The sequence below is a fragment of the Symsagittifera roscoffensis genome, chromosome 10 (assembly GCF_963678635.1).
Source record: "Symsagittifera roscoffensis chromosome 10, txSymRosc1.1, whole genome shotgun sequence".
Classification (NCBI taxonomy): Eukaryota; Metazoa; Xenacoelomorpha; order Acoela; family Convolutidae; genus Symsagittifera; species Symsagittifera roscoffensis.
In genome coordinates, this window is record NC_087071.1 from 4,908,234 (window position 1) to 4,920,183 (window position 11,950).

Here is an 11,950-nt window from a genome sequence, read left to right on the forward strand (position 1 = left end):
AGCGATTTTAATTTCAAAACGAGTTTTTCTGTTCTGTTTTTCAATTTTTTGAAAACTATGGAATTGGGTGGAATAAATCAACCCGCAATTCAGGGCAATCGTTGCATACTTATACAAACGTGTTTTATAGCCATAAGGGTTATTTCGAAATGCAAAACAAAGGAATGAATTCGGTGTTTTTTATTGTTATTTCCGACCACTAAAAATGGGGAATACTTTGCAAAATGTGTTTCTAAAATTGAGCATCAAAAACGTGTTTGAGAGGGTTATATCGTATTCAAATCAGCGTAAAAGTTATAATGCAAAATTGCTCGAGTTTGCTTTTTTCAGGATTTCGCAATCGTAATTTTGTTAGTTCGAATTTAATTTTTATATGCCGATTACTTGAAAAAATTAAAAATTCTCCACCTGTCTTTAATATATATTTAGAAACTCCAAATGTTTTTCAGTTGATTGAAAATAAACAACTCGAGCGCTGAACAAAATCAGAATCAGCCGAGGTTTATATAATTGTTAGAAAATGATTGTGCTCAAACAGCTAAGTGATATCGACCGGTTCATTTTTGCAGTTGTTTACGTTCTGAGCTGAGACACTTTTGATAAATTTTACGATCACGGAAGAACCCAATTCATGTTTGTTATGTCTGATTGAAAGTTATAAACTTCAATTTGATCAGTTTTAGGCATAATTTCGACTTCAGTTCGACCGTGTTTAGTCAGCGAATTTCTTATCTCGACTTGAACAGTAAAAATAAAAGCTAATTTTTCATGAAAAAGTGTTGTTTTAAGTAAATTGAGTAATCAAAGTATTGGAGTTTATACCAGATTTGTTTCAGATATCTAATAGTAGCTTTACAATTTTCAGTTCTTTTTTCCATATTTTATGCTCTGAGCGAGAGATGACCTTTCAACCTTCAATTTCATCAGTTTTTTTTGGTTCGTGTTCACATTCAGTTTTCAACAGCGCTTTTTGTAAATTAAAGAGATGAAATATAATGTCCCAAGGCTAGCTATTTGATCTTTTATTTCTAAGTTCAACCACATTTAAGCTTAAATGTGATCTGATTTTCTTCTAATTTCAACTAAATTTCATCTTTGTGTAAAATTTGCTAAAAAATGTTGCGATTTGAATTGCGCGCTTACATTTGGATGACCTTTTTCTGTCAATTAGCAATCGGCGGAATTCCTTATATAAAACCAAATTCGACGTAAAAATATGTCAGACAACAAGGAAGATAAAACCACGTGATCTAGCTGTTTGATTATTATCAGAACTGAGATTGAAATTTAGTTCTATTTTGGCAAGGACACTGAAAAAAATCATCTCAGAATGTTTTAGTTCAAAAACTGAACGTATGCTATTTAATTGAAAATTATAGATGCTTTACTCGTATAAAAGACATAACCATACAATCACTCCATCAGTAAGATATTGTTTTGCTTTGATCTAAATTGCTCGGCCCTGATAAGCTCTGAAATGGTAAAGTAAGTTTAACAAAAATCGTAAATTGTAAAATAAAAAATGCAGATTGATTGCTGCTTGTATCTATTTTGACGTCACTACGAAAAAAAAATTCAGCAAAGCATTCAGCGCAGTTTAATTTTTTTTGCTAACTTCTAGAAAAAGATCTTAGTACTTAAAACTCTAGCAGCCCTTTTTGCTTTCAGTTTCAATATTCCTGATTGTATATATTAACAAAGTAAAGTAACTGTGATTCAAACAAGTCTACTTCCTGATAATTAGTTTGAGTATTAACAGTTTTAACAAAAAAATTTAATTTTAACAATTGCAATGAATTTCAAAGCAATGACAACAACAAGTGTAATTAACAAATAGCATTAGAAGCGGAAGTTGAAAAATTATTGATAAGAAAATGGATATGGTTTATCTTGAATGATTGTTGCTGTACGTTGAATAACTGATAATGCTTGCCGATGCTGCGATCGAGACATGTTTGATTTGAAATACAGGTTCTGAAACTAAACTCGAAATTAAAAAATAGGACATTACGATGCTAAAATGTGCATAGGTAGGCGCACATTTTCGTGTCCGCAGGTCTCTGCAGGAGACAATATGACTTTAAATATGTCAAAATTTTGTCGAAGCAATCAAAGAAATTGACAGAACGAAAATAGAGCGAAGGGATTGTCCTGGTTGCAGAATCTACCAAAAAATCACAAACTCGACAAATTGGCCTCGTAATGGAAATTGTTCTTGAAATTGGAATTCAGGAAAATATCTAGTGATTTTAAAGATAAGTTTGCTGATACTAACAAACAAGAATGTTGAAATAAAACGCAAGATAATATGATACATTTTTTTTACAACTCCATATGTGTCGAAATGTAATTTAAAACTTTTCATAAGGGCTTCTTCCGCCTAAACAACATAGACGACCAGCACATTTTGATCAATTTTTTTAAATCAATTTTCAATGTAGTGTTTGGAAACGTTATGATTAATCAAAACGAACAGAAAATGTTTTAAGCCTGGTTTATCCAAAAAAATTGTCATGGAGATATCAAAAATTTAAACCAATTTTCTTAGAAATTTGCTCAGGAGTATTGTTAATCAATTGCTTATCTTTCTTTAAAACCCAAAAATGGCCAAAAATCGATTTTTAGGTATAGTGGTAGCAGCTGATGGGTGACCAATCGGCTTGCATAATATTGATAGCTTTTTCTATGAAATACAAAACAACAATATTATTGCGTTCAAATTGAAAAATTGGGTTTCTGATAAAATAAAAGTGAGCTATTAAGAAATTAGGAAATTAACTAGCAAATGAACTTCCTTGTCACATAAATTAGGATCAGTCATACCCCGACTTGTGATAACTCGAGCAGATGGCCCGAGTTTTTGCAAGTCGGACCAGTCATGATAGGATCAGTCAAATTAGGATCAATCATGCCCGACTTGTAATAACTAGAGCTGTAGAAGTCCAAAAAATAGATTTTTTTAATACGTTGTTGACTGATGTTGTTTCATCAGTCAAAATTTAGCAGAATCTTTTTGTCACCAAAGTTTTCCAGAAAAAAAACAATTTTGAGAAAATCTATTGTTTTTGCATACAGGAGCTGACGTATACATTTATCGGGGGGGGGGGGAGTATTTTCCAAAAAAATATCAAAAAATTTAGTGAAGCTTCTTAGGTGGATCTTATGGAGTTTTCGAGCTCTTTTAACGCCGTTTTTGGGCATTTGTTGGAAAGTTTTAGCTGAAAACTTTGCTTTTGTTACACGCGTTTCCCTTTAAAATTAATAAATTTTGATGCCGATGGCGCGTTTAAAAAATTTTAGGGTCAATCGGGTAGTGAGGGCGTCGAATCACTGAGGGGTGATGACTGCAACCTGCTGCTTTGGTAATCACTTAAGTTTTTAGTTTTTGTTTTGTGACTATTTAAACCTGAGACTGAACAGTTCGGAACGAAGCTGATTCAACACACGAGTTAATATATTCAGTTTCTCTTGTTTGCTTATGGATTTTCTCTTCATGTCTTGCTTAAAATATTATTTTTTAGCCTTTTTGTCATTTCCTAGTCTCAAAAACTTTTCTTTTCTAACAGAAAACTCTGACGTGTTGAAAAGTAGGTAACTATGTAACTAACCTCAGGAGAAACAGTAAAGTTACGCAGATTTTCTATGAAAAACGAAAAAATGAAACACCCGGCCATTTATCCGACAAAAGAATTTGAGTTGAAATTGAAAGTTTTGTGCAATCCAGAGGAAAGTATAAAAGTAAAGTTTCCCTCAAAACGAGTCAAAATTAGGTCGAAAAGTAGATAGATTTTATCGAAGTCAATTAAGCAGAATCAAGTTTTCAAGCAAAAAAAAACAAAAACCAGGAAATTTAAAAAATTCCGAGTATTGAAAATCCTAAAAAAGAAAACCCAAACAAAAAAAAAAGATTTTTTTTTTGCCATTTTTTAATAGTTTTTTGGAGCCAATGAAACTAATTTTGAAACTGAAAAGAGTTTCAAGTTTTAAATTTCAGCTCAAGTTGACGCTCCAGTTTTTAAGAACCAATGCAGATGTCAAAATTTATAATGTACTAATGAAATTATTAGATATGAAAAAAAATAATTTGGAGCTACGCTGTTTTCAGCTCATTTTTTTTCTCCTTGCCCATATATTTTTATGCCTGAATTCTCAACAAAACTTCGCGTGAATTATTTGCCGTTTTTTGTTTGCAAGGTCAAGAAAGGTAAAAGTTTTCTGTTCGAAGTTTTGATGATGTCTTTTGGCGGATCTATTACACTTTTGGCTCAGTTTGTCCTTTCAATTGACAGAAAAAATTATATCAACGTCCTAATTATTGCAAATTGTTTGCTTCGTTGATCTTAGAATTGAAGCTAACAATTAATCCAAACTTTTCGGATTCTTCAAGCTACACAAAAAGAGCAAGTTTTATAAAAAAAAATCAAATTTCACTCATGTATTTGATACAATTTTGTAAGAAAAATAGGGTTCAAAATTTTGATTTTTTTTGGATATTCGTGTAATCTTGGAGCCAAATGCTGATTTGAAGAAATCTGTACTGTCACTTTCGACCAAAGGCCGATTTAGACGTGTTGTCGTTTTACTTTAAGTCTGCGTGAACAAGTTTTTCCTAGAGATTAAAAGGTCGGGCACTTCGCGGGTCTCATTTCAATCTGATTCTGATTCTTAAGTTCTCTAAATCTTTATTAACACCTTGAGAATAATTTTTTTTCTTCACAATGTTCATCGTGGATTCCAGTTTTGAGGCATATTAGTATCACAATCAAAACATCTAAGATTTGTTCTGTTTTTTGTTTGTTTTGTTTTTCAATTTTACCCTTCAAATTTACTCCTTGGCTGTATTCAGCGAGCTTACAACAGAAACTGTTTTGAAACGATTGAAATAAGAAAATAAACAACTTAAATGAGCTGCATGGTTTTTTAGGAGCCAGTTGAATATTAGAGCCTTGATTTAAATTACGCGATAAGTAACCTAAGCTTATCATTTTTCCTTAAAAAATTTTCCTCGTTAGAGCTTTAATTTCAGTTGTATCATTCATTATCTTTGGGTTTCGTACAAAACGGAATTTGCAACTGGTTCAGCGGTCAAAATTTAGCCAAGTGGTCAAATCTAGGGAAATATAAAAGCTTATTTTGTTGGCTGGTTTTTCGATTTTTTTTTGTCATCTAGATCTATCTAAAAAATTTGATAGAGTAAATTTGTCAGCCAATATTTGTATTTTTTTCGCAGAAGTGTCAAATCGAGCTCTTTGATCTCAATTGTAACAACGGATTTAGTCTGCTGGTTTTCAGGTTCTTCTACAAAAAAATGTGAAAAATCATTAAAAGTAAGTTAGACTAGTTAAAAGAAAAAGATTAAAAGTTCTAGTGGTTGACATACTTTTTCGGGTTTATCTACGGTGGATAAACATCGCTAAAATGGTTAAAAAATTAATAAATCAAACAAAAATTTTCAACTAAACTGAGATTTTTGATTTTTTTACATGAGTTAGTAGTTTTTTGGACATTTTGGAGCAGTGGAAAAGAGCGTCCCACTAAAAATCGAACCCAAAAAAACTAGATTTCCAAGAAAGCCGTTAGCAACTACTGAGTGCGCATCTTAGCAAGGAATCAATCAGCTACAACCTGTGTCTCAAAATTGCTGTCCTTTTTCTGATTTAACGCAGACATAAATTGTTTTTCCCAGCACTAAATCATCGATAAAACAGTGCCAATTAATCGCTGACTGAAAAAGGCATCAAAGTTTTTTCTAGCTATCGATGGCCAGTTATTAACCTACAATAATTCAGTAATACTGAATCATCAATCGACTAATTATTACAAACTTGAATTTAATTTTTACGGTTTTGTCAAAAATTAAACATTGTTTGATAAGTTAACTGAAAATGTTCACAAAACTGGGTTTTGAATGACGCTGCGGTGTAATCTAAAAACGTTCATCTCGGATGCAGTACTTCTGCAAAAACAATTTTAAGTTCCATGCAATTTTTTTTAAATTTTGTTTATGAAAAAAATTTATTTTTTTTTATAATAAATTGATTTTTTTCAATAAAATTACATTTTTTGATGATAATAATTTCTTTTTCGATGTTTTTATTACTAGTGAAATTATTATAATTTGATTTTTGAAATAATATGATTTGTTTGCGTTTAGAGTGAACCACAAAGACTACGGCATATCAAATGAGAAGTTCAACGACATAAAAGAGATGTTCAAAATGTACGACAAGAATGGCGACGGGAGGATATCGAAGGGGGAGTTGATGTTGACCATGCAGCTCATAGGGGCCAACCCCACCAAGGACGAGGTGGAGAATATGATCAGAGAAGTCGACACCGACGGTCAGTCACTCTTTTTCACTCTTTCTGTAATTTTCTGGGTTGAAATTGTTTTTTTTCACAATATTCTTATAAAATTTTTACAATATGTTTTCGCGAACAGAATTCTTACCAGATTTTGAATTTTTTTAGAATTTTACTAAGACCCGGAGATCGTTGGATCCCCGGGTCTTAGCAAAATTCAAAAACTTATTCAGAATTTGGTTAAAATCCTGTGCGCAAAAACATTTATATTGTAAAAATCTAATAAGAACAATGTGAAAAAAAAAAAACAATTTTAGATGTACGGTTCATATAAGAAAATGAACAAAGATTAAAGATTCTTTTAAGATTTCGAATTGCAATATTACCAATGATAACTTCTCCAAGCATAGTAACCAAAATATGCTAAGAGAAGGAGACACGGACGGTGAGTTCTTGTTCTAGATAGTTACTGGCTTTTTAAGTTTTTAAAATTTTCTTTTAAATTTTCTCCCCCACCTCACATAAGCATCAGCTTTTATGGATTAACGAGGAGTTTTACAATGTTAAGTATGAAGACCAATAAGTTTATTTTGGCCTAAATTTGCTGGGGTGCTATAGGGGGGGGGAGCCAGATAACTGATAAAACTGTAACCAAAAGGAAAATCACTTAAGATTTCGAGAAGAAATCCAAAGGAAATTGCAAAGATATTGATTTCACATTCTGAATAGCGAATAGGTTAATATTTGAATAATTAATAGCTACAAGGTCAGTAAATTTGTATCTACCACATAAATTGCTAAGCTGGAAACTTCTAACAATCGAAAATCAAAAATTAAGAAAAAATTACGACTATCTTCTTAAGGGACGAAAGACGATACCCGCAACATTTATCAATTTTGAGTCAGAAATTTTAATAGTTTTTTTTAAATAGTTTTTCTATGATCCCTTAGGTTTTATTAACGTATCTTCCTGGCAAATTTATACTGGCTACATGTTTTTTGTTTATTTTTTGATGTTTGTGAGTTGTTGCAGGAAACGGATACATTGAGTTCAAAGAGTTTGTGCAGTTTGCCAAAGTGTACCTTCTCAACAGGGATCCGGAGAAGGAGTTGAGAGACGCCTTCAAAGTGTTCGACCGCAACGGCGACGGAGTCCTAGACGCCTCCGAAATTAGGTACATTCAGTCAGTTTTTTCTCAAGTCAACCAGTCCGGATGTTAATTGTTTGAGGTTTAAGTTAACAAGAGCGCATTTAATCAGCAATTTTTGCCCCTCCTCCCCTCCCCCCTCCTCACATAAACATCAATTTATTGCTGTAACGAGGGGTTTTAAAGGGTAAAGTATGGAAACCATATATGTTCGTCAGGTCCGAATAAGTCGGCATGTCAATTTTTATAACAATCGGACAATGTGTACAGTAAGAGTACCAGTAAAAATTAGCAAGTGGCGGGAGCCTAACCAACGCCCACGCACACATTAAGCTATGACTTACTTGCAAAAGCTCACCTTAAAATTTGCAGCGCACGTGCATTTTGAACCAGCAATCATACGATTGCTGGACACCATCAATACCGGGGCGCAATGATGCCACTCTTGTAGGTTTTATACTTATCTTAGGTCAACCTATCAGTTCACATGGATGTTTGGGGGTCTTTTTTAATATCAGGTCCCAAAATATAAAACGTGCCAGTTGAGCATCTGCTTTTTTTGAAAATCAAGACTTTTTTTGCTGATGATAGCTTTAGCGAATCAGATTTGAGCATTATGATCAAAATTTCAGAGTAGCAAAAATACAGTAACAGGCGACAATTCGTAACAGTAGATTAAGCAGCAATAATTTACGCGCAGTATTATTCTGTGCCGAATGTGAGCGCAGCGGATCAAGCATTCGCAACTTGCCAAAGCCTTGTTGCGAATTGTCGCTTGTTACGAATTGTCGCTTATTACAAATTGTCGCCTGTTAAGAATTGTCGCCTGTTACTAACAGTAAATCCTAATTTATTGGATACTTACAGGGAAGCTGTATACTTTTTAATTGAAATATCAAATAAAAATGAAGACTCAAAAGCATAAAGGCTTGTAAAGACACCCGAATTAGCTTCAGTCACGTATTTTTTGTATGATTTAAACCAAACAACAATACCTGATGCTTTTACACACGAAACTTCTATGGAATAATACTCAGCGAAAATGCCAACAAAAAAGTTTGTTTTCCATAGCTAAATAATTAAAGGGTTTATAAAGACGTTAACTTTCCCATGAAAACAACACCAAGTCACGTTTCACCAACACTGTCTAAGCAATTTTTTTTATTTATGCTTTTGCAATATGGTCGTTGCTTGGTTTATTATGAAAAACTAATGATCTCTGATTAAGCGGCATAACCTTATAGTGTAAATTACAGCTTTTAGTTATACATGAGGCCTCAATTTAGCAGACAGTGGTAATAAAAATTCAAGGAATTTTCATCATTGCATCATAGAAAGTCCGCAAAAATAAGGTCTTAAAATAAACCTCAATCTTGGATTAATGTTTCAGCATCAATTCCATGCTATTACAGCCTCCACTTTTGCTTTGTTACTATTCTATACAGTCAGTAGTGTAGTGATTTTTTCCGAGATGAATCAGCACTAGGTATTTCATTAATGATTTACCTCTTTTCCAGCTGTGATCATGCCAAAAGGGACATGATTAGAGCCTAAACCCTCAAGGAAAAAAATATAACTTTGCTGGAATGCCAAAAACTTTTCTTGAATAGCACACCTCAATTCATTAGTCAAACATCCCAATTGATTCTCCCAACTAATGATATTTTTCAATTTTAAAAGGTCACTAGATATGAAAAAAATGACTCATTTTTTTTAATTAAAAAAAGAAACATTCGAAGTTTCATAGAAAAAAATTAATGCCCTGCAAGTTCTTTGAATTTTACGAACAATTTTTTATTGGTGCTTTTTGGATGAAATTAACCCAGATTGAGAAAACTGGATCAATATGTAAAATTTCTACTTTGCTGGGAAATCTGAAAAACAAATTCCACTTTCGGAACTGAAATTCGATCACGTTTTTCGAGATTTTTACATTTTGCTGTTAGATAGTGGAATTTGTTTTTCTTTCAACAAAGAAATGAACTGAATTTAAATAGAAATCACAAGTCAAACCGCGAAAAATCAAATTGCGGGTGAACAAAATTCATAACTTTCCTGACAAAAAAAATCACCAATACCTACATACAAAGTACTCACTATGTTCAATACCCTTGATTAAGCTATACTTTATTTTATTAACTTTAACAAAATCAAATGTAATTTGTTCTCAACGGACCTAAAAACTCAAAAAGTTTTTTAAAACATCAATTAGGTGCAGAACGATCCACCAGCAGGCTTTAAATGAGAGACAGGAGTTAGTTTGTTTGCAATTTATGGAAGTACTGTAATTTAGCTTTTAAATCCAAGGGAAGCTTATGGATATGGGTCTAAAGGTAGCAATTTATATCAATCGATTAGCACAGAATCAATTTTTTAATTCTTTCTGTCAAACAGCCCACATTTAATGTTTTTTTTTTCAAATATCTATTTTGAAAACTTAATCAAATAGCTTGGTTGAAAACTATCTTGGTTGAAAAAACAAATAGTTTGGTTGAAAACTATCAAGACCGAAAGTAAAGCTGTTGTGGTAAAACTTTTTCCTATAATTACCCATTTTTTGAAGCTTTTGCTAATGTTTAGCTTACAAGTATGCTCGAGTTTACGCGAGATGGAATTTGAATCACAGCTAGACTGGAACGAAAACTCAAAAAGTTTACTATTCCCTGGGGTTTTTGAATCCTTTAAGGAAAAATAAATTTGACCTTGAAAAGCCTTTATTGATATGTCATGTCCGGCGGGAAATCATAATAAGGGCACTTTGAAGCGAACATTTTTGACGTCAATTACTTGTTTAGCTGTTGTGATTCGATTTCGAATTGAATCTAAACTGATTGTTACTTGTCCCCAGGGACTTTTAGAGTTTGACTATGATAAAAATTTCCAAAAATGTATTTTTCTCATAATCTTTACGTTTCAGTAAAATCATGCGCTCAATGGGAGAGCGACTTACCGAAAGGGAAATTCAGACGATGATCAACGAAGCCGACAGAAATGGGGACGGAAAAATCGACATTGACGAATTCGTCCGAATGCTGCTTTCGAACCAATGACCTAATCGGCTTGCTCAGTTTTCGGCTCAACAATTCCTTATGTTTAATGCCGCGTTATGCTTCATTTAAATTTATTCGAATTTAGTTTAAATTAATTTAAAATGTTTAGTAATTAAAATTAAATGAAGTAAGTTTTGATGTTTAATTCAAAAAATTTGCGCTTTCTTTTCATTATTTATCAAATCGGCTTCTCTTAATTAATTGACTATATTAATGTTTGTAAATTTGGAATTACTTGGCATTAATTATTCTATTTTCATTTTGTTTTAGAATATGTGTTAGTAAATTGAATCTAATTTTCTATTTCTGTCGCAATTTCACAATCATCAATTAAAGTTATTTTCTAATCTGTTTCAAATAATTACTGCTTTTAATAATATGGTTTTGCTTTCGGTGGGCAGAATAAATTTGCAAAAAAAAACAAATATTTTATTATCACTTTAGAATTTTAAACATGTATGTTAAAACCGAAGCATTAACTTGCTTTCAACAAGCAGAAACTTTCTTTATGGAAAAATTAAATTTTAAAAACTACAACAGCAAAAAACCCAACCTAGAGTAAAGAACCGTTCAGAAAACGAACAAATGATTCACCCAGATTTTTAAAGCGGTCGGGTCCACCTTATGTTTGCTTTTTAGAACAAGTTTTGAAGATTGACCAAAAAAACTTGTTCAAGACATAGGTCGGCTCCGTTCGATACATTAAAAAACCAGAATCCATCGAAGTCAAATCACCCATTTTTTGTTCCGACCATTGAAAATGCCTAGAAACTTTTTTTCGTTTTCCACGCAAATCGGTACCACAAATAATCATTGGACTGAGCTGAGTGATATAGCATATTAAAGCCTTTACAGTCGTGATTCGAATCACATTAGAAATTTCAAATAAATGTTTCCAGTGTCGAGAAAAACCGATTTGAAACTTTTGATTTTTCGTTATATTTCGAGCGATAAAATATTTTTAAGACTATGGTCTGATGATTTTGTGCTACTTGCACAGTAACCGGCCATCCGTATTTTTTTGGGTTTTTCTGGACACCAAATTTGCTGTCAATAAAAATAAACGTGCGATATTTCTCGGAACCTCTTTGCTCATCTGAACGCAAAAGTTAAGTTTGACACATAACTATTATAGATAACCTTTCAAGCTCCGACTGTCCATAAAATGTTCTCAAATAGTTGTCGGTTAAAAAATTATTGACTAACTATGATATTTATGTTGAATATTAAGAAAAGTGTATGGAATCATTAAGACTAATAAGCCGTCCTAAATTGAATTTGGAAAGATTTTGTGGTGCGGAATAATTCGCCACGCAAAAATGATGCGCGTTAAACTTTCAGCATCAAAGTATCACAGCGCGTTAGTCAGCTTTAGTGAGCGCTCCACAGCAAAATTTAAGTCAGGATAGTCTGATGGTGAGCGCGCCCCTTCTGTGACCATGAAGACCC

General features: G+C 32.6%; 1 protein-coding gene across 6 annotated transcripts in view; it reads left to right on the plus strand.

Moving 5' to 3' along the window:
* The window catches only part of LOC134855109 (uncharacterized), a 49,145-nt gene extending 38,340 nt beyond the window's left edge, over positions 1 to 10,805 (plus strand). For 5 of the 6 annotated variants that reach the window (XM_063871508.1, XM_063871509.1, XM_063871511.1 and 2 more), the window contains 3 exons: positions 6,155 to 6,342; positions 7,337 to 7,478; positions 10,369 to 10,801. In XM_063871508.1, coding sequence (XP_063727578.1) covers positions 6,155 to 6,342; positions 7,337 to 7,478; positions 10,369 to 10,501 — 463 coding nt within the window. In that variant the 3' untranslated portion in view covers positions 10,502 to 10,801. Of the gene's footprint in view, positions 1 to 6,154; positions 6,343 to 7,336; positions 7,479 to 10,368 lie in introns of all 6 variants that reach the window. The other variant, XM_063871506.1, reaches the window with a different exon arrangement.
* The last annotated feature ends 1,145 nt before the right edge of the window (positions 10,806 to 11,950 follow it).